Raw genomic sequence first — 23,720 nt, 5'->3', positions numbered from 1 at the left:
GTTAGTCAGAGCTCTCGGAGGAACTGCCATACTGCCTGTCATCAGGCTTTCCCTGCGTTTCTCATGCTGCAGTTTTCTTACCTGTCAAGAGAGGATCGCTTTACCTGAGTCATCTTGAGGTTCTAATAGCTATTAATTGGTCAATTTGATAAGTGCTTTGTAAACACTAAGGAATTTGTGAATGCTAATGAAACGGCTTTTCTCTCCTCTTCTAGTATAATATTTGCATCCTCTTTTTCTTACACCACAGGTTCATGACGCTAAAAGAAACTCTGCAGTATTATTACCTAATCCGGTGTGGCAATCTTTTAGCACAAATACCAAAGGCAACGTGTGAGCTGACTCTGTGACGAGCAGTAGGAGCGGGACCTCTGGCACCTTGGGGGGGACAATCGGGGGACACGTCTGTGCCCAGGCTGATGTCCGTTCAACACAGGAGTGCTTCCCAGCTCCTGGGCCTGTGCGTGTACCTCTGCCGCCGTTCATATTTACTGTCTGGGCATGAGTTACTGGAGCCATGGGAAGCTTGGAGGGAGTTGACATTCAAAGGAATTACAGCCGTGTAGGTTGGACAGGGATCTCTTGATGGTTGAGGGGAGACAGGGACTTGGTTTTGCATGTCTCAGCAGGCAGTTTATTTGTGGTTTGAAAGATTCGGGGTCACCGGATGCCGTGCTCCACTAAATCCTGAACACTGTAAGAGAAGAGAGCTGCTTCCGCGTGAGGCAGTGCTGGCAAGGCAGCTGGCTGCACCTTAGCTTTTCGGCAGCATCTACTTCTTTACTTCTGTTTTCTGTGAGTACGGTGACTCTCTGATTAAAATAAGAAAACTACAGTCTTGTGAATCGTAGTGAGAACTTTACTTGCCCTGCTATAATCACTTTCTTAAAGAGTTAGTATTAGTCTGATAGTTACGTTAGCGTAGTTTCTCCTCTTAGAGAGCATTTCTCAAACTTGCGGATATCGTGATTGAAGGCCTATACATTTTTGGGGGTTGTTTATATTAATAGTATTTTAATATCACTTTCTAAGACACAATAGAAAAATAAAATATATACAACACTGTGGATACAGCTGCATGGCTGTTGTTTTAGAACAGGTTTGTTCCTAACTGTTCTTGTGTCTGGGGCTATGTCTTTTCGAATCTGATTTCTTCCTGTTCTCTCCTTTGACCTGTTTAGGTAATAATATTTGATTTTTAAACTGCATTTGCTTTGCAATTTGGTTGCTGTTGAATTTCTGCTATATGCAAACAAGCCAGGAATTGAAAAAGTTTTAGCAAATCCATAAAAGCCCTGCTTTTAGAGGCTGATGTGCACAACTAATGCTGGTGGGGCAGCAAGACCCTTTGTTCTTTAGGTGTAGTTTGCTACAGTAGGTGGCGGAAATATCTATTAAAAAGAGTTGAGAATGTTTTGTGGAGCAAATATTAACAATTTTACACTGCTTTGTTCATTATGCTTTCTAAAGAGCGAAGCTTTTGGCATTTCTTTTGGTAGAGGCTGTATGACAGCGTATCTTTGTCAAGTAAATATTGCTAATAAAAAATTTACTATGCCTTTTGCAAAATTGTTTAGCCATACTTGGATGCACCAGCATAAATAAATCCCTTTTATGCTTCAGATATTGGTAGATATTTTTTTCATTTCCTTAGCATCTTGGACGTTAGCCAGTATTGTTCACCAATTCCTTATGCTTAAATGCATTCCTTATGCTTAAATTCTTAAATGTCTGTGCGTATATTTAAGGAAAAGAAAGAACAAGAAAACGACCTGATGCAGAGCGTTAGGCTCTATAGCTCAAGTCAAATAGACTTGAAGTTGTTTCCAAATTTATTCATGCTGTATAATCTGATTTCTGTAACAGATAGAAACAGTGGTAAGGTAATTATCAGTATGCTGGGAGCACTGTGAAAGATGAAGTCTCAAATATGGAGTAAAATGTTGTATTCGTACAAAGTAGTTTTATAATGTAATTGAATCCTATTTTTTCCATCTCTTAGATGATGAAGCATGCCTGGGACAATTATAGGCAATATGGATGGGGACATAATGAGCTCAAACCAATTGCTCGGAAAGGACATTCCACCAACATATTTGGTAGGCTATATTTTCTGGTTGTTTTTTTATTTCTTTTTTTAATATTTCTGTCCATGCTATCCACTTTGAAAGTCTACCCAAACTTCGTAGCAAATTCTGTTTTAATATAAATCTTTTGAAGTGTGGATGACAGAAGTGTCTCGATTATTTCAATGGTACTTCAATGAATTACTTTACTAAGCTATCTTTGTGGAGTAATATGTTCTTATTGCAAAAGCGAAGCTGCGTCTATGCACTGTTATTTTGTGTACGCATACATATATATATATATAAAAATAAAAGTTACAATGCAGTGATGATCCTTTGGGATGCAAGGAATATAAATTTGTTTTTAAAAAACCGACCTCATCTTGTCTAGATCTTTGTGTTTAATTCCATGATAATGGGATACAAGACAAAAGGTACTTGCAAGATGCCGAAAAACTGCTAGTACCAAGATGAAATTTCAAGTAGCTTTTAAAAAAAGATCTGGGTAAGGCGAAGGTGACGTTGTTAGTTGATGTGTGACTTGTGGATCCTCAACCTGTAGACTGGAATGAAGAAAAAAAAACATTGAAAAAACAGAAGTTTGACGGTACTGGCAAGTTTTGAAGCAATACGAGGGATGGAGTGAGAATATTTGAGCAATGGGGTGTGAATATGAGGGTTATAAATGGCATTTAGAATAGTATGAAACATGAAGAAGGTAAAGATCAAGAAACTGAATAGCCTTGTGTTGCGTACGTGTGATCAGACTAGAGGGCTTTTCTTAAAATATCAGTGATCTGCAGCGGTACTGCTCTCTTGGTGTGAATGCACTGGGACAGAGTAAGTAGAATAGTGATTGGAAAGCGACAAGCATTTTATTGGTACTGGAACCAGGAAAGAATCCATTTCTTGAACCATCAGTCCTACAGAACTGGGGGACAAAAAACCTGGTTGAGGACTGAGCCCTGGAGATTCTCTAGGTTCATCCTCTGGTATGGCAAAACACGTAACCTTGATGTTAGTGATTAAGGTTAAGCCTGGATTGGTCCAGAATGCCCAGCACCTACGACGACGGAGCTGTGAAGTTCACGCGTTTATTTTACGCAAGTGCACGCAAGAGAGCTGCTCTGAGACTGGGCAGGGCTTTTGGAATTCTCTTCAGGGTTTCATACTGTGTTCATCCACTCTCCGGTATCTGAGGAAGGTACAAATTTATCATAACCACTTTTTACATCAAGAATGAGTGTGAAGATACTGTGTGTACCCTAAGTATGTTAGTATTGGTTACAATTTGCTTGAAATCAAGATTTCATTGGCTTTTATTGTAAGGCTAATGACTTTGTCTGAGGTTGGTACTCATTGTAATTGGTATTTGTTTTATTTGTCTTGCTTTAAACCTTGAATTTGTTTCTTGTGGATGATAGAAGTACAGATTAGTACAGTGTACGTGTCTGGTTTTCTGTGTTTAGTGCCTGAACCCAGAATAAATTATGTTGACTTAAATCAAAATTTGGTTAGCTTTTCGGTTTTGTTCGTAGGGAAAAGTAAACTCCCAGAGGAAATTCATTCCAAAAGAAGAGTCAAAGGACTTGTTTCAGAAGTATTGTAATACCTAAAGGGATTTTTTGGTTTTTTTGCTCTGTCCCTTCCTCCGATCTCCTTAAACTGTATCTTGAAACCGTTCTTACATCTTACCAAATAAACAAGTGATTTTCTTTATATCCAAACAGTTTTTCATCAAATTTATTTGCATGATGAACTTCAACCTTAAATAAGTGCTGGACGTGGAGAAGGGAGGAGAACTTTAACTCGGGCCCCCTGCTCCTTTCCCCTGCTGCCGGCAGTGGAAGGAGAGCCTCTGAGTTAAATTTTCTGCAATACTTAAAAGCAAACAATCAAAACCAAAAAACCGGCCACAAATAAACCCCCTCCCCCCAAACCTGTAGTGCGTAGAAGCCTGTTTAAATCCACAGGAGAGTAATTTCAGCTGCCGTACCAGCCCTGTTTGCAGTAAGGACGTTCCCCTTTGCTGCAAGCAAACCCCTTGGAGCCTGGCCTTGGCGGCTTTTGGCCGCGCACCGGAACCTGGTTTGGTATGCTTCAGGATGGTGTGAAAGCTGATACTGTTTTACTTCTTTACGTTCCTTTATAAAAAGAAAATTACTGGGTCAGGGGGAGTTGTCTGAGGAGGGGAAGATGAGCAAGTCAGCATGCTCAGGAGAAAAAAGCATCTGGACTGGACGAGGAGTTTGAAGGGTGAAATGACGAGTCGAAGACGCAGCCAGCACTGCGCATAGCGCAAGGAGAGAGCGCCAGGCTGCCGGGGAGACCAGGGCAACAGGATTTTGCCCTGACAAACAGAAAGACATTTCTTAGCTTCCCGGAGAGTATTGTGTAGCAGTATTAGATAATTGCTCTTTGCTACCTTGTACATTGGCACTGCTTTCCTTTCTATTAGAAAAATCTCTTCTGAAGCTCCTAGTGATTTAGGTGCATGTTATCTCTAATTCATGGCTTTCCTTCATGTTTTTTCCAGCTGATGAAGTGAAAATCTATCATGTTCACCTGTACGATCGTGTAGTCTTTTGCTGTTGAATTTACATGCAATTCTGTTGCTTAATTTGCCAAGTCTAATTTTAGATCAGCCTTGGTTTGTAACCCAAACTCTACAAAGTGAGGGTTTTTTCTTTTTATTGCAGGAAAACATTTTCCTAATGTTTTTTTAATGTGACTGACACAATATTTTGAAGCAATTTTGAATTACCATTTTACTCTAGCCTTTTGTTTTCTTTCCATTCCTCCTCCGCTTACTTCTAACATGTCTCCTAATGAGTCTGGAGGACTTCTACTTTTGTTTTTTTCTCCTTGGGATGCTTATCCTTCAGAATGCTTATTCTTTGGAGTTTTTGAATTGCTGTCTGAAAGAAATTGCAGGCTTCCTCCACATTCAAGTTTCTGATCCTCTTATTCCAGCTAACTCTAGTAGCCGATTCCCTAAGCGTTTGTCCTTTTATAATCCAGATGCTATTTTGTGCCATTTCATTTTTAGCCAAATCATGTTATGATTGCTCTGTTCAAGGCTATTTCATATGAAAACCTTTTCTGAAATGTATAGTTTAGTCTTCAGTATATACCAAGTCTAAAATAGAATCAGCTGTTGTTGAGTTGGTGGGTTGTTGATGGGGGGGGGGGAATTGGTCTTTGTATTGAGGACCATCTAGACTCTATTGTTCTTGCTAGTACTTTACCAATCTCTATTAGCCATAATGACACCATTCCCAGCAGTATTTGCCTTTATAGAAGCATTGCGTACTTTTTTGAAATCTGATGCTATTTTTGTTAAAAAGCTGCTCAGCAAAACCTGTTTTTATTATTCATCTCAAAGACAATCTGACCCAAACTATTTTCTGCCATTACTGGGGTCTGTTGTAGTTCCGTTTCAATTCATAGCACGTCTGTGAGATTCAGCAAGGAGATGCTATCCCTGGTTGACACTGCAACCCTTTGCATGAATCTTTGGGAAATCAGGTTTACTGATAGCTTTCAAGTGAGGTAAACGCAATGCAATTTGGAAGGCAAATAAGCCCTTAGTCTTCCGTGCTGGACTCCCCTTTCCCTCCAAAGCAGCATATATCTATACGCCAAGAGGAACGTCAGTGTTCCCAGCCTTGGAAGATCTAGCAGGGTTCAGGCAGGGGTCAGAGAAGGGGAGAGGAGGTGGCCTGCTCTGCTCTCATAAATCGTAGTTTAAGTCATTAAAAAAAAATAAGGAGAGGTGATAAACTTTCAAGCAAGATGCTTCGTGCCTCACTGAAGCATGCTAGCGAGAAGATTGGCGCCTGCCCCAATTAGTGGTTTGACTTTTATAACAAAAGCTGCTGGGGTTGCTTTAGGTGACCTGCAACTAGAAAGTCTTGCTAGTCTTTTTGAGATGTTTGACCTGGTGACGGTAAATGGTAAAGCAGAGCCTGCTAAAAATGTTGCTTATCAAACTGTGTCGTCAGTAGTTTAAAATCTTGAATAGTACCGCTTCAGCAGGTGGGTCACAGCGGTAGTAGTACGGTGGAAAGTCTGACTGGGAATCGGTGGGCTTTTAGAAATATTTACATTTAGATGACATATGAAACAAACCTTTATAAGTTCTGTGTTGGTGAAACAGGGTGATAACTTGCTCCTATTGTTGTGAAAGTTGTCTGGTTTTGACAGGGCTGGCAATGTCAAGACATGTTCTTTATTCCTACCCTAAAAGATAAAATTAAGTATAAAAGGCAAGGTGAAAGTATAGCAGAGAGGTGTCATTTCTCCTTCCAGTTTAAATTTTTATTTGCAGCTCTGCTGGTGGTTGTAGCAGCTAAGCTAAAAAAAAAAAGTTAACTTTTTTGTTGGGCTGCTTAAATTGCTGGAATAATTTGATGAAAGCCGCAGGCGTTATTGCAGAGGTGAGGTTGTACGGGATCTGGGTCAAGTTCTCATTAGAACACAAAGGGTGAAGAGAAAAGGCTGATGGAAAACGATGCGTGTGAGATAACGAGCAAGCATGTCAGACCCTGCGCCCTACTGCAGAAGGTTTTCTGGGTTTAGCGAAAACCAGAGTAGTTGATGGTATTGTCGGATTCTCGCGCTGTAATGAAACCTGCTTGGGTTTGCTTTTCAGGATCAGAGTAACCATCTGAAGCATGCTGTTTGAAGATGATTTGTCCCTGCACTTGTTTGGTGGCCCCTAGGTGAACATCTTCTGGAAACACCATTAAAATGACTCCATCCAGATATGCTTCAGAGTTTTAAATTATGTATATTTGTGGCATCTTTTACTTCAGTGTCTTATGAACTAATTACCGTAGCACAAGCTTTGAAGACACTTCATTGTGAGTTAAATTGAGCAGTTTGTACTACTGGGTTTGTATCCATCTTCAATTTTTATTTTTCTAAAACAATGTTTATTTGAGAACCTGAATGACTTTAAGGTGGAAAAAAAAAAGGCCACCACAATCTTGGGCAACTCAGAACATTGTCCTCAGCAAAACTAGAAGTCATGGGCTGTCATCTTCTCTGATGCGTTCTGAAATTAGTTCTGAAATTTGTGGTGTGTCATTGTTTTTTGGGTTGTGGGGTTTTTTGTAATGTTAACTATCTAAGAGTAAAGTGAAGCTGTGCAGTTGGTCAGGTAATAAGTACATGACAAAGTAATAATACAAACTCTTGCAAAATTGTAAACTTTGCACATGACTAGCAGTGCATTTCTAAATCTTGCATTTAGACGTATTCTGTCTAGACATGAGCTGCATTGTGTGATGATGATCTGATAATGTCTACATACATAAACAGATAGATGTCTAGATAGGTTCTGAAGGGTGTGAAAAGATCATTCCTAAGTAATAATGATGTGGAGTTTTTAAGCTGTAGACGCTTGCATAAAGACATGCCCATTCTCATGGACAAGGCTTTAATGAAATCGTTATTTCGTATTTTGTCACACTAGAATTGTCTCACGCATCCATGGTGCTTTCATGCCGCTCCTGTTCTCTTATCTCGCATGCCCTGCAAATGGCCAATTTAATCTGTGATGTCTGCAGGCTCTGTCTCGGGATGTTGTATTCTGGGAGGAAGGAAAAATTGTCAATGAAGTCACATTGTGGTTGCATTTGTATCCCCTAGTAGAGCCTCAACGCTGCAATGTAGTGCCATATCTCTTCCCTAACACGTGGCCAACTACAGCTATGCTCTCTTTTACGAGGGATTTTTGTCTGGTAGGTTCAGTATCATCAACATAAATGTGCTGCTGCTTTATTCGTATGGAAAAATGGAATTTTGAGGTCTACGTTGGTTAACAAGCAAGATGTGTCCAAGGGAACAACTCAAGGATTCAGTTGGGGCACTTAGTGAGCTGAATTGTGTTTTAACTTGCCAGTGGACTACTCTGGTTTCTACCGCCTTCTTGAGTGCGTCCTGTTGCCTGGCTTGCTGCACAGCCCATCTCAGCCCTTTGCTACCAGCGCTGCTGATAAACCCCCAGGACCTGGGGGAAAGTCGCTGAGCCAGCTGCCAACTGCCCGCTGCTGCAGCGCGGGAAGCTCTTGCCGCAGATCTCCGTGTTGCTAAGCAATGGAGATCTGACAGTGCATTTTGCCGCCGCCGTGCCGGAGAGCAGGAGCAACGATGCTCCCAAGCCCCGTGGAGAAAACGCATTCATCAGACTGCAAGGGCGGGAGGCTGTTGCGAGAAGGAGCTGAGTCAGGCAAAGGCATCTGTTTTTCCAGTACCTTTGGCAAGTACAGTATAGCTTGGGAGAGTAATGCGATTTCTTTGTCCAGTTTGTAGTCTAGAAAACAAGAGGTGGAGTATTTCTTGTGAGCACTGCAAGAAGATGCTTTAACGGATGTTTTTTAAATGACCCTGGGAAATATTCATTAGTTTATTAGACATTTTTGTCATCTGTCATCGTAGCAGTTATCGGGCTGCTTAAGCTGCTCTGACACGATCATCTGCTGTCATCTGCTTAGTTGTCATTTACTTTTGAAGTTCACGTAATTGAGTGGCAAGGGTGTCAGGTTTTGTGGGCCTTTTGTTTTTCTGTTGGTTTTTATTTTAGCTGCCAAATAACCTGCAAATTTATAAACATTATGCAGACAAACACTTTTACTGGGAAGAAACTAGATATACCCTAAAGTAAAGACTGAGGGATGACCTTTCAAAAACATGGCTAAAAACTTCTGGTGTCTTCTCACTGTAAAATCCTAATGAAGAGACAGACGGGAGAAACAACTGCTCAGCATCTTTTTTCCGCGCATGTTTTCAGCCTCTGAATCCTACGTAGGATAAATGAAAACAAAAAAGGAATATGCGGTAATATGAGGTAATACGTAAACAAATATGTCCTTGACTTCTTGTTTTGATGAAAAAAAAAAAACAAACCTGGTGAGCGGTAGTTTTTATCTTAACTGTACTTGCACAAGCAATCTACCCATCGTTGCCTTTTTCTGTGGCAAATGAAAGGGGAAGGAAAATCCAGTCATGCTAACTAGTAGAGAGAGGTAATTTCATGATGCAAATTTCAGCCCAATCTCTGTATTTCAGGTTCTATTCAGTTTTAAAGTAAATGAAAATGGCCTTAGGACAGGCCTATGCAGCCGTGTCCTCTGCAAAATCGGTAATGAGTGACTACGCTGAGGCAATGTGGAATATTATATGTACATTGAATGTGGGTTGTTTTTCTGGGCAGTAACACAAATTTTGGAAAGACACAATGTTAAGAAAGAACATAACTCAAGAATTGCTGACCCAATCTGGAACTAGAACAGGCAACGCAAGGAAGGATCTTCAGGTGGGACAGAAGATAGAATGTGATCATTACTCATCCTCCAAAAATTGCTCGTGGCAGGTACCTAGGGAAGAAACGTAAGAGCAGGAAAAGCCTGTAGTGAGTGAGTGTTTCTCGGAGTACTCTGCAGGCTTACAAAAGGCTGTGCAGTGGAAATGCTTCTGCGGTCAGAGGCAGCAAGTTTTATTTAATCACTTTTAGTTTATTTTCCCATGATTTTGTCCAATCTGCTTTTGAGTCTGCAAACTTAAGAGCACCCGCCGTACCGATACCATTACGAGTGGTTTGGTCATTTGATTCCACATTCTGTAGAAAACTTTTTAGTTTCGAAGTCTGCTCACTCTCCTAGGTGACTAGTTTTGGTATTGGAAAAACCCAACCCGTTATTCACCTCTTCCTTGCCATTCCTGAGTTTGTTTGCATATGCCCTCAGTTGTCTGCCTGTCTTTCATGGGGAGTCTTGGTCTGTTAAGTCGTTTCTCATACATCGTTTTTTTTCATACCCTATACGTTGTTATCTCCTTCCTTTGTGTCTTTTTCAAGTGTGGGGTTTTTTCTTTGAGAGGCAGACTAAAACTTTGTTCTGTTTTCCATTTTGTTCACTGTTCCTTTCCTAATAATTGTATTTTGCATCTTTTAGGCTCCTTATGGAGTCTAGAAACTCACTATAGGGTGGCTTTTCTGCAGTTAGCATTCCTTTAAAAATCCTTATCCACTGTGTACGGTATTTCTGAATTACTTATAAATATGATGATTTATAAAAATTTCAGAAAGGTTTTATAAATAAGGCTGTGCCCAGGCATTCACCTCTGTCGGATCCCACTGCTGGTTTCCTCTCACGGTGGTAACTGGTTGTTTACACTCACCCCGTTTCCGATCTTTTAAAGAATTATTCATCTGGATGAGAAGAATTTTCTCTTACCCTGTGGCGGGTTAGTTTTCTTAAGAGCCTTTGCTAAGGGATGTTCTTGCATACCGTCTCTATATATTCTGTGTCCGTATACAAGCTGACTTCTTAAAAAGACTCTAACATCGTTGCTAAGGTAAGACTTCCCCTGACAAAATCTCAGCCTTTTCCTCAGTTCATCTAATTTAAAGCTGGCCTCTGATGCTGCTAATTGGGCAAACAGTGTTTTGTAAACACTAATTTGCTTCACTGCGGTAGACGTGGTGTTTATTCAGAATATGGTTGTTCTCTAAAACGTGCAAATGTGTGCAGGCAGGATGCAGTCTGGCTGTGCATCCCCTCTTACCTGTGTTACCGTACCGATGCCATAGATAAAGACAACTGAGGTTAGCTGAGAGTATTTTTTGAATGTTATTGCTGTTGCATCAAAGTGTCACGAGTGTGCCTGTGCATATCAGGAAAATTCACTGGGAGAAGCTGTTGTCTTCTCTTCTTAATACTACAGTATTGCCACTGAATTCTCACCCGGTCTCCATTAGCTCCTGTACAACACATTTAGGTCAGTCATTCTCAGTGGCTTTTTCACGTTTCTGAACCGACGATGTTAAATCCTATGGCATTATTCAGAAGATTGAAAATCCTGCCTTTAAAAACCATATATAATGAGATGCACAGATGCAAAGCGGAATTAGATAAACACACCTCATTTCTGTAATCTGCCTTATAGAATAGTGAGGTGAATATCTACATCGAATGGTAATGAAGAAATGAAGTCGTATTAGAGTTCAGGTCTCGGGCTCAAACTGAGAATTTTTATTCTCTCTAATAGCATCCTTTCCTGTTTTCTCTTACAAACCAGATGGTTTGCTCTGAGGAAAAAAATATATTTGTTTCCCGTTGGGAATCCTTGGACTTACGTTTGTTTTGATTTGGGAATTACTTAGGTTGTGGGAATGCTAGTCCTGAATTTAAACTTGTTTCCTATCATTTGGAATTAAGAACAGGGGGTGTAATAAGGAAATGAAATTAAGGCTATGCGGTCTGTCTTGGACTGTGTTAAAATATGAAGTAAATGGGCACGACAGCTAAATGAGGATTAGCGTACTGAGCTCTCAAATGAAATGCGGTAAGGGCGACAACGTGGACATGCGTGCGGAGCGGGAGGCGGATGCAAGTACGCTTTGCTGTCGCCCAAAGCCGGGAGCTGTACGAAGCAGTTCAGCTGCATGAGTGCAGCACTGTGCTTGTGCCTAATACGCTGATACTGTTCACTCAAGTTTTGCACTGTTTTACGGCTACCACACTGAAATCAGCTCCTCTTCAGCTGTCCTAAAGAAAATTTAGAATGCGGTTTGGACCAAAATGCATGGAAGTGGCCCAAGCTTTTGATTATCTGAAGATGGAAAAGCTCATGTGACATGATGGCTGTTAGAGGCACATTTTTTGCACTGCTTTTCCTACTGCTGAGAGGGCAAATAAAGTAGTCTAGCTTACAGTTATCTGTAAGAAATTGTATCTTCACCGTCTTGAAAGACCAGGACTTAGCTTGCTTCGTACGTAAGAATTCTGCACTCAGGTCGCACAACCATACTCAAGTCCAGATAACGTCTTGCTCTCTTATATACTGTCAAATGTTAATCTTGCTTTGCTTGCGGCTGGGTTGAACTGCATTTACGCTCTGCACACTTCCGAGCCATCGCTCACAGGTACGCTTCGCTTCAATCTTCCGCTCCCTCGTTTCTCAAAATGGAGTTGCTCCGGAGCTGTGGATTTGGTTAGTTTTGGACTGCTTCGTGTGTGTAGCTGACTGCCATTGCCACTCACTTCTCGCCTGTTATTCTTGCCTCCCTTCCGATGCACTTCTGTTCTCTTCTTTGTGCTCAGTTCAATGCCACCTCCTCTCCCTCGTTCCTCTCCTACCCTGAAGCTCATCCTAATCTTTCTCTTCTGACATTGCGGCCTTTCAGTTATCATTAGGTCTTAACTGTCCACCAACGCAGATCATAGTTCCAGCGTTAATCTGAATTACGGTCTGCACACAGGCCACTCTTTCCTCCTCCTAGCTACAGTGATTCAGTTTTTTGTTTTGCTTAAAAACAAAATAAGGGGTGGGGGAAAAAAAAAAAGGACAAGATGATTGAAAGAAACGTAGAAAATTGAAGCAGTCTGATGTTGTTATGTTAAGCCCTTTTCAAATTTAGTTTTGAGCATATTCAGGCTTTGTACTGGAGGGACTGCATTCAACTCTTGCTTGTGTGAATTTTGAATTAAGCTGAAGAGCCGCATAGGATTTAGTTGGAGAGCAAAGCGAAGCAATCAAGTGAAGAGCAGAGAAGGGGAAGGTTTACTGTAGTATAAATTCTTAGACAAAGTTTTTAAATTTGGGTCTTAAGGATGTAGCTATTTAAGCAGCAGTTTGTTGATTAATAACATCTACCTGCGGGTCTACTTTAGATTCAAAGAACAAAGACTAGCATAGACTAAAACGCTTCACTCCCATTACTTCCTCATTTATAAAATTAAGGAAAGCATTGCAATTGATTATTTAGTGTTATTTATATGCTAAAATACTTTACTGTCTGGTACAAAAGATTAGGAACTCCTTTTCATGTTGTCTATTATCAGCAATTTAACAGAACTAAGCAATCAACATGCTTAGTTTTTTGTTCTGCTTTCTTAATTAATCTAAAATGTTAAAGGCAATTGGTTTCTTCATGGGTACTTAAAGGCTTATTCATTGCATTTTATGGCTGAGCTGAAATCATACGTTGCAGTTTTGTATGAAACGTATGGTTTCATTGACTAATTTTGTGGCACTTGTTTTCACAGTGGAATTAAGCTCTGTTGTTGAAAAGTTTAATCCATTTCCTTAAACGTTACCTTGTTCCTTGTGAGCCATTAAGATATTTTACAAGTGGTATGCTTCGGTAGTGGCAGCTTTATTGCCAGAGCCTCATTAGAGACACAGAAAACTGGGTTGATAGTTGTTTGCTTTTAATTCTCATGTTATATATTTTTCTACCACACCTGTAATTGTCTATCACATTAAGAAATCCTGTTGCTACAGTCTAAAAACTTGAATTATTTGAATCTTTTTGAGTAGAGATTGCTATACTCTCCCTAGATCAGTACGGTCTTGCCTGGTCTGCATTTTTTAGCCCTTCTGAAGCTGGCCAGGCAAGAATATCAATAACAAGAATATTCATTTTTTTAAGACCGTAATAACTCTGTATTTAATGTCAGGCTGAGTTTATCAAGGAAGCATTTTCACTCTGTTGTTAGGGATTAGAACACCTGCCTATGTGAAAAATAACTAATCTTTCAGGTTCAAAGCGTGCCAGGGTATGCGTCCTTGAGGAGGCTCTACACCTCCTCTTCTTTCTGGAATCACTGCGATGGCATGGGGGGGTCTGCTCCATGCCTGGGCACACCCCAGTTGTCGGGTTGCTTGGGCGGTAGCGCTGGACCGCTCCGAAGTTCAGGTCACCTACCAGAGCAGAAATTTAACTTAATTCCTAAGTGAAATTATCCCCCGAGACTTCGGTCCTCTTAAATCCCACTTGAAAATTGATCTACCCCCACCCCCAAATAAGCAGACGGTAATCAAAGGCATTCTGCACGGGGAGGAGGAGGTTCTGCTTTCGGTAAATGATGTCTGTCCAGAGCCCTGGAAAAAACCCAAGAGCTGGACATGGACAGCCACAGGACCAATAGTATTCCTGGCACACGAGGTTTGTTGGAATCTTATGGTTCTGTCCGTAGCAGGATCATCCCAATGGTTCTGCTGTTTTTAAAGCGAAAGCCACTTCCTTCATCCAGATCTCTAGTCTCTATGCGTAACTAACCGTAGACTTCAGCTTTCTAATGCTTATGAAGAGATGTTGGAGTATAAAATAACTGATTTCCATAGCAGGGTTGTCTTGACACAGAGATACTTGGTATTTGTATGATACAGAGGCAGTTGTCTTCAATAACAGCCCAAATGCTTTTATTGCTTGTTTTTCTTCAAACAAGCTTGCTGATTCCTTTAGCTTTCATCAAAGCATAGCTGGTGGTGGTATCTGCAGGCTGTCCTTGTAAATAAGAATAAGAGTCTCTTATTAGATTCCTGTGTGGTTTTTGTCACTGGTTTAGGAACTATTAAAACCCTGCCTTGATTGTAAAGAACTGGTGAGCATCCCACCTCTGGGCCTTTCATCTGCTGTCTTTTCTGCTTAATACTAGAATATTTCCTTTTCAGTCACTGCATGAGGTAAAGGGTAAGAATGGTTACACGCACCTATCAGGCCTATTGTGTCTGACTTGCCTTGGAGGCAAAGTGGCCTCGTGGTAATTTTTCCACTTAGATGGGTTTTCTTGACTTTGTAGCAGCCCTGCTCTGACCTAGCATGCGTTTTGGTGGTGAGAGATCCATTTGAATAGACGGTATTTCCATCAGGTTGCTCCTGTAACGGGTCTCTGGATAGATGGCAAGTGCCTTGTAAGACACCGACACACTTCTAACACCGGAGTGTTAGAGCGCAGAAGGACGGGGGGTGAAAGGGAAAGAAGGAAAACCGCTGGGTTGAGATACAGGTAGTTTAATAAGTGAAGGAAAAGGGTGGGAGCGGGGAAGTAATGCAAAGACAATGACTCGCCGCCTCCCAGAAGCAGACTGAAGCCCAGCGGGTCCCTGGGGAATGGCTACTTGCCAGACTAACCCTTCCCACTCACCTTTTATCACTGAGCGTGACATTGTACGGTATGGAGTATCGCTTTGGTCACTTTGGGTCAGCCGTCGTGGCTGTGTCCCCTCCCAGCCTCTTGCCCACCCCCGGCTTATTCACTGCGGGGGGACAGAGGGGAAGAGAGAGAGAAAGGCTCGACGCTGTGCAGGCACCGCTCAGCAGCGGCCACAGCTCGGCTGTGTTATCGACGCTGGTCTAGTCACAAATCCAAACCGCAGCACCATACAGGCTGCTCTGAAGAAAATTAACTCCGTCCCAGCCAGGCCCAGCGCACCCGCTCAGCCCTCAACTCAGGCTAACAAAAGCCCCCATGGAAGTGTTTTTCAGAAAAAGTAATGATTTATGTGTGGTGTATACCTGTTGAAGAAAGGAGTAGGTATGGGTGATGTGTGAAATAATCAAAGTTTCTCTGAAGCTCCTATTTGGTGATTACTTTTCAACTCGGAGTGCATGACTTCAGTTTGCTGGCGTAGGGTTTTAATCTGTCGTCTTGATCCTTATTTACATAATGTGGCTGTGTCTCAAGTTTTCATAATCTACTCTGATCGTAATTGATCTGTGTTAGTTCGCATATTTTCTGTAGTACCTCACTGCTCATAGTCTCTTCTGCTTCTGCATAATAAATGCACTAAGCAACCCTGTAGCTGGTATCAGACTTTCTAAATCTCTATACTTATCCTTACGGTGTAATGGAAATGGGCTATTTATTTTCTTCATATTCCTTTTGTCATGGAACACACGACAACGATCTGTCACCCCGTACTTTGATAGTCTCTTGTAAGAGTTTAAAATGCTATAAATAAGCCAGTTCTTCATCTAGCGCTTCGGCGTACTGAAAGAATTTTAGATAGGAAGACCATTTTTCTTGTAATGGCCCTGCTGTTTACACTTAGTCATATGATTTTCTGGATATTTCAGACTGTAGATTTATGTGCTAGCAAGTGAAGGAGTTATTTGTCTAATATCAGGAAACTGAAGTCTACCTAAATATAAATCTGACTTACTATTTTGCAGTCCTTTGGAATAATACTCTTGCTTAGTAAGAGTGTGCACGATTTTGTTAATAGTTCAGCTATTTTACTGCTAAACTCCTTCCATTAGCTCATGATGGATGTTCTGTTTTATTTAGAAGAATGAGCGTTGCATTCATTAGGCAAACTTCATTAAATTTGGAGTTCAATCAACTAGAACTATAATTATATGGAGAGAAAACTTCCTAATCTGACATTTGTAAAAGGGAACCCTTTTGGAATCAGTTATTATCTTCTGCAACATGACCAGCCGAGCCTTTGAATTGAACAGAGGCAGACCCTGGGAGGAGTGCCTTCAGCTAGGAGAAGTGTTATTTTCTATTATAATTTAATTGTTTTATAGCCTTTCTCACCACAATGAAACATCTGCTCTCTCTGTATCTGGAGCAATAATAGATCAGACTGGTTGAGGTGGTAGTAAGCAGTGTATACTCCTCTAACTATTATCTCATTGTTTAGAATTACTTTATTACTTTTCAAATGACACTTTCTGCAGTTTAAGTCCACGAAGACTATCCTCTTGTCCTTTAAGGCAAGATTTATGGATCTTAGCATGGCTACGGAAGGGAAAAACCCATACTCTATTATGGATGGAAAATCATTTCTCTTTGTGACTTGAGACTGAACGGTTTGTATCGGCATCGGGAGGGGGAAGTACGGCTGCCTATCTATCCATTGTAGTCTCTTTTCCCTATAGCACCGCGCATGATTAATGCTGACCAGTGATCCTTGAACACTTGCTGTTTCTTCCCGCTTTAGATTTCAGCTGCTGCCTTGCTGGTAGTGCATTGCATTTTAAGATGGAGATAGCTATGACAACATCATTGCCTGTTCTGGTCAGGTTGGGAACCTCAGCGGATACAGAAGAATTCAGCAGAAGCCGTTATTTAGGAACAAATTAAGAACGACATCCTCTCCACATAGTCCTCCAAGAAAGAAGCTGAGAGCAATTAATTAATTTTACTCTCCAACCCAACCTAGTGTAGCCCACAAATGGTTTTAAGTTGTACCTGTCTTGCAACATGGGGCAGCCAAGGTGTTACGTTAAGTCTGTTGTCCTCTGTCGTGCCTTACGTCCAGCTCTGCCCTCTGTTCTTGTAGACGCAAGACCTCTGGGTATGAACTCTGCATTTTGGACTCGTCCCCCTCAGTGCCCAGGAGGAGGGAGTTGCTTTGTGCTGCCTGATTGACACTGACGGAAGAAGACTGGGTAGACAATCTGTTGCAAAACACTGACTTGCCATCTCTTGACCTTTTGGAAATGTGTTCAGCTAAAAAGGTTTAAAAAACAAAGATTATTCTCTTGAGTCTTCATCAAGGAATAAGCGTGGCTGTGCAGTTAGGATTAGTTACCATATGTTTAAGAAGAAAAAGGAAAAATAAACCAAATTTGGTTGGAATAGCCTACTTACTCGGTTTTCTTGTTTCTTATGAATAATTTATGATGGGTTGGGATATAAATGCTATCCTTAGGAGACTGTGGTAAGAAATAGTTGAGCTCTCACATGGAGTCAAGAAGCTATAACCATGCTGACCTGCATCTCAGAAACAGGCACCCGTCGCTGCTCGAGGAAGAGGCGTGTGTGAGCAGAAGGGGCTTTGCTCAGTAGTGTTTTTTTTGACGTTTGTGTGTCTAGGAAAGACAGACATAAAAGATGAGAGAAAGGGGCAAAAAGGCAGCAGGAGGGAGAGCTTGAACAAACTATTGGAGTGTGGCCCAGACAAAAGCTTAGAGTATGAACCTATGCCTTTCATTGACTTTTACGGGCAAAAAATGCTGAGCAAGCCTGGTTTGCTCTATCAGACTGCGTTTATTTCTGTGGCTGCAAACAAGTTGCTGGAGGATCTTGGGTGAAACAGGTTGTTGTTAGTCAATCCCTGTTGGGGACTACTGGTTTAGGTGAGATTTCTCTGTGTGGGGTTCAGGGCTCACTTTTAACACTGCGAGGATGAAAGCAAATTTCTTGCCTGTGTTTGAAGTTGTATTGTTCGGTCGCTATGGGATGCGTTAGGAAACCAGGGACGTTTTTGCTCCATTCTGGAGAGAGCTCTGTTCCAGCAGTTCTAGCCATTTTGCTCTCAGTCTCTGGGTGCATCTGTTGGTTTTGTGAGATGGCAAAAATAATCATGGGCTTTCGCTCTGCCATAGCCCTTCTTTCATAGCTCTGTGCAGAGCACTCCATGAAAAAGGCTGTTTAAATTTGTATTTTTGAAGGTATTTTCTGGAAGGCTGGAAAGCAGATATTCTTGTGCCCAGCACAGGGCTATCCCCACTTGCAGGCACTTGAATGTACTTCTGAGATCTAGAAAACTGTGGATGATTGTACAGTGGCGTCTGAATCTCTTTTCTGGGGTGGGGGGACACAACGACCCACCAGTCCATCCCCATGCAAGATATTCTCCTCACCCCATGCCTATTACAGAATATGAGAGCTTACTGATGTGGTTATCACTGTGTTTAAGTTAGAAGGTTTTTATTTTTTGAAACTATTACAAGAGGAGCTTTCGGGATTTCCCAAGGCTATACATCCCTATTCGTTCAAACACCTTGTGTATTTGAAAATGTTATCAATGTGGTTTAAATAAAGGAACTGAGTGCCACAGCGGTGTAACACGTTCTACCTTTACATCAGAAATACCTTGTCAGCTAATTCTGAAGTTACTCCTTGTGTCACGGTCTGATTTGCTTATTTTTGAAGTGATAAATTAGGCAACTGTCACATTATGCTTACGAAAAGGTACAAAGTTCAGTGCATACTGCAGCTCTGCTCAAAGCGACCTCTACTTCAGCACAAGCGGTGGAATTTGTCACTTGGCTGAAGGTGTTCAACCTCACAGTGCTTCTGCACCACAGTGAATTCATTTCTTGAGAGTTATAGGTATGCCTGGTGGCCAATTTGTCAAAGGATATGTCTTTTTAATTAACCTTGCGAAAGGTGGTGTGTCCCCATTTGTACCTGAGTATTCTTAACAAACACCACCAACTTAAGGCTTTCCATATCTAGTTTAAATTAATTAAAACAGATGCACAGCTATTGTTGAAGAAATTAGTTGGTGATTACTTTGTCATAGAGACTTTTGTGTTTAATTTTTATTATTCGGGGAAAGAAATCTCTGAAAATGGAATTAAGTTTGCACGTAAGTATCAGTCATTTAGGTGTGTAGAAGAAATACAGTGAGGGTGATGGCTTCATTCAGTTGTTATGCTTGAGCGGAAAAAAAAATCTCTAAACATGTAAAAATCAGAAATGAATGAATAGAAACAACCAAGCAGGAATACTGCGCTGTAGAAATTCCATTATGGATGAAAAGCACATTAAAAAAATAAAATTGGCTTATCTTGTTAGGAGACTGCTGTCATTAAATTGCTAATCGTACAGTTACTGTACTGTTTTATAGAATACTGGTATCAACAGTGAAATGGGGCTACTTTCTTAGGGCGTAGGGAGTTTTATACACTCCATGAAAATACATAAAGCCCTGGTAATTCTTGCTTTCCTCTAGAAACAAAGACCTCTGCCTACTAAGGGCAACAGCTTAGGTTGGGATGGCCTAAGGAGGTCAAGGCTAACGTGGTCAGTGGCTCACCGCCTCTTCATCCTGCCTCCCTTGTAGAAACCCACGAGTCACTCATCCATCGACTCTAAATTGCTGCTGTTTCAAGTGAATTGCGTTTTAGGGTGAAGCACCATCGATTTTTATTTGGCTTTAAGTGCTCCACTTTAAATGGTGGCAGTTCAGGAATCCGTTAGCACGTCACGGTGTGGGTCCTCGCAGACAGCGACATGAACGTCTTGGGGCTGCGGCTTTATCGGTCAAGCCACGCCAGGGCATCCCTGCTCATCAGTCCATGCTTTCAGTGATGAGGTAGCTTCCATAATTGCAAAACGTTGAACGTTTCAGCAGTAAATGTTGGGAAATCCAAGGCGTTACTGCAAATACAGATTGCTTTATCTTGCATATGTTTTTTTACCACTTCTGTCCTAGAATTCCTAATAGCTGTTTGAAGCTGAACGTCTTTCTGTCCTTTTTTTGTGTCAGAGTACAGTTGCTCATGTTCCAGTTAGGAAAGCAGATGAGAAGGTGGTTTTTTTTCTATCTTTAGGCTTCTTTTCTCCCCAGAAGCCAAACTGTGCCAGAGGACTGATGCTTTGAAAGAGAAGTGTGAACCTCTTATGTAGCTGCTAATTCCTTGCTCATTTTGATTATTCTTTGTGCTGTCACGCTTGTGATGTTTAAGAAAAGCAATGAAATAATCAGTTGTAATAGAAATCCTTCTTTTTACATGTAGGAAACTCACAAATGGGTGCTACCATAGTAGATGCATTGGATACTCTTTATATCATGGGGCTTCACGATGAATTCAGAGAAGGACAAGAGTGGATTGACAAAAATCTTGATTTCAGTGTGGTGAGTAGAGCTTGCCCTAATATTTCTCTAGTCCTTTTCACAGTGTTCCTCTCGGGAGGAGACAGAAGAGATCTTTCAGCTGGAACTTAAAAAAACTTGGGATTTGAAGTATCAGAAGTTCAGATGTAAGCTTTAATGAAGTTCTTTGTGTTTGTAACTTTATTTTGAATAAAAACCCCCACCCCAACCCTTTCACACTTTAATTAGAAGTAAAGATACATGTGTATATTGTATTTCAAAGTACAAATTATAATTGGATAACAGAAGAAAGGGAAAGTGGTCAGTGAGAACCAGTGGGGCCTCAGAAATGAAGGCAGAAAGATGAGGCTTTACTAGCTGGTAGTAGATGGAAATAACTGAGCTGCAAAAGACAATTTCCCCCAAAGTATGGTATATAAATTACTTAACAATACAATCTCTTCTTCTTCCATGTCCTTAAGATGTTTTAGCATGAAGAATGCCACTTGAGTCATCTTAGTTTGCCTACAGGTTCTGAATCTATCACAAGAATTTCCCAGCAGGTCATACAGCATCTGACATTCTTTGTGTGTGCAGAGTTTGGAAGCATTACATGGAAGAAATGGCTCTATTTTATCCTTATTGATTACTGTTCTTATTACTAATTTTGGGACTGTCACAGACTCTGTGACGGAATTTGTATTTCAATCCTTGGACTTGCCCTGTGGTTCCAAAAATAATTTTTCATTCAGTAATGCACAAAATGAAATGTAGGTATACGGTCAGAATTGAGCAGATGCCTACTGTTGTTTTATACTATATCTTACATTTCAGAAGTCACTTATTTGGGTTTTTTCCTTTTGTTTTATAAATTGACTGTCTGGCAAACATTAAAGAAATTCTACTCTGCTTTTTTCAGTTAGTGCCACATAATTATTCAGCCTAAAAATGAGGACCCTAAATATATCAGAGACAGTGTAGACATAATGGTACCATTATGAGGGTGAACTAAATTACTTCCATAACTTTTGTCTGATCTGAGGCAATCTTAATATAAATTTGCAGAATTAATCTAGGATTTGGGTGGAAGAGATTTATATGACCCACTGGGGTTCAATCACAGCTTCCTATTTCTGAAGGTTAATGAGTTGTCTCATATATACGCCAGACTTGAGTAATTTCCTTATATGGTTTGAAGTTTATAAATAAATAAATAAATACATAAATTTGTTTCTCTTGGATTCTTTTACTGGGAAATAGAAATCATTGGTTTCACTGTACACTGTACCATTGCTTGTGTGATTCATGACTTTAATAGGTATTAAGTGGAATCGTGTGCTGCATTGCTGATATTTTTCTTGTATCAGCTCTATGTGAATAAAAATGCATCTCTTACTAAAATTTGTATTTGGGAGTATTTCAAACTTTAGACTTTTAATCATCAGTGCTATTTGAGGAAATCTTTAAAGTATTCATATTGGATACAAGCAAAATGCACGATATGGCCACAGGTGCCATAGAAATAGCGTGAAAGGAAAGACATACCTATAAATATCATTTCAACTGTGTGCTAATTGGTGGGTCAGCTTGTACAGTGTACATTGTAGCGACGTTTCTGGATAAAAGGAAGAGTCCCCCTTATCTCAAAATCTTTTAATGGAACTACATTTCTGTGTCTAATGGGTTGAATGAAGAGAAGTTTCTGGGGGAGACGGATGGGGTGGATGCAGGCAAAGGAGTGTATGGGGCTCAGAGGGAGGCAGAGAGGTGTTAAAACTACCTAGTTCCTCTCAATTTTTCAGTGGGTTAAATGAGTCAAAAGATACTGGTGAATTTAGCCCAAGGATATTAATGTGGAGGAAGGCAGTAAAATGGTTTTTTCTCTTGAGTTTCTTCAGTGGTCTTGCAGTACTTGTCATAACATTAAATACATAAAGGCTATTCCTAGACAGAGACTACATTAAAATGGAGCTCTGAATTTGAGGTTCCCATTGGTAATTCAGGTTAAGAAAGCACATTACAGGAATTCTCTAATTATTCTTCTACTTTATCCTGTAAACCCAGAAGATTTGGTGTTATCCTTAAACGTAAGAGAGAAGATGCTGAATTATGGAAGTGTCCAGTCCTCGCCTTCTTTCCCACCATCCCCAAACAACTTCAATTGCACTTAGTGGTGATAACATGATTAGCAAGCAGGAGAGAAATTTGATTTTTAGAAATTGGTTGAAGCTGTGACTAGAATTATCACCTGGTGTCGTGATGATGTGCACAGGAATTTCGGTATGGCTCTAGATACTGAAACAGTACAAACCCTTGCATGCAGATTGGTTTGGGGTATGTACTTGCCTCTGCCTTGATGATTTTTTTTTTCTGCTTTGATTAGGGAGTTGGTTAATTATTTACTCTTTCTTCCTGTTCTAGAATTCCGAAGTGTCTGTTTTTGAGGTCAATATTCGCTTCATTGGCGGTCTTCTAGCGGCATACTACCTTTCAGGACAAGAGGTAAGGAGACTGAATGTGTCTGTGAAATGTAATATACGCTAGCACATGTTTCACATGAAGAATTTTCTAGAATCTTGGTTTCTCAGTAGTTTGCAAACTAATTTTACAGCAGTAAGTTGTCTAAAGTAACCAAATGCTTAGAGTGTGGAATCTTTAAAGCTTGTTTCTGTGCAGCCAATTTAGGACCCTTTGTTAGAGCTTTGAAATGCTTCTTTTATCAAGGTGTTTTCAAAAGATATCCACTCAAGTAAGCATCAGTCTGAAATGTCAAGTCACTAGCTTCCATGCCAGCAATAACTTGTTTTGATGTTCTGTAACTCCACGAAGGTAGAAATAATAGTTTTGGCACTTGTCCTGCAAGGCTGTAGGTTTGCTTCACAAAAGAACCACACAATCTTCTTAGCATTTTCTCAGTGACAAACTGAGAAATATCAAGCCAATTTTGTCCCACTTTTGAAACTTCTATTAAAAAACATTGGAGACTTATAGTTCTGAGCACTTATGCAAATACATACTTAGATTGAAAGGATGCATGTACCCAAAGACTTGCAACCATGGCCTTCTTTGCTCTAGCAGTAACGGTGCTGTGACCTCTTACTTCACATAGTTCAGCAAGGCTGGAGCCTGACCCAACCTACAGATTAAGCCATAGCTGCTCTTACATCTTATCAGCTGCCTGTCTTTTGATCTATTGCCTATGTCTTTGATTTGTTTGGTTTTATCCTTTATTTTTCATGGCCCTTCTGTAGCCTAAAACATCAGGCTTCCAGCCTTATTTCATGGCTTAAGGTTTGATACACT

General features: G+C 40.6%; 1 protein-coding gene across 1 annotated transcript in view; it reads left to right on the top strand.

Moving 5' to 3' along the window:
- MAN1A2 (mannosidase alpha class 1A member 2) overlaps positions 1-23,720 on the top strand; it is a 144,930-nt gene that overhangs the window by 43,756 nt on the left and 77,454 nt on the right. The window contains exons 3-5 of the mRNA XM_059836282.1: positions 2,003-2,099; positions 20,341-20,459; positions 22,839-22,919. Coding sequence (XP_059692265.1) covers positions 2,003-2,099; positions 20,341-20,459; positions 22,839-22,919 — 297 coding nt within the window. The remainder of the gene's footprint in view (positions 1-2,002; positions 2,100-20,340; positions 20,460-22,838; positions 22,920-23,720) is intronic.

This window comes from Gavia stellata, chromosome 1 (genome assembly GCF_030936135.1).
Source record: "Gavia stellata isolate bGavSte3 chromosome 1, bGavSte3.hap2, whole genome shotgun sequence".
Classification (NCBI taxonomy): Eukaryota; Metazoa; Chordata; class Aves; order Gaviiformes; family Gaviidae; genus Gavia; species Gavia stellata.
Note: the sequence above shows the minus strand (reverse complement) of the source record. Positions and strands in the feature narration are given on the sequence as shown.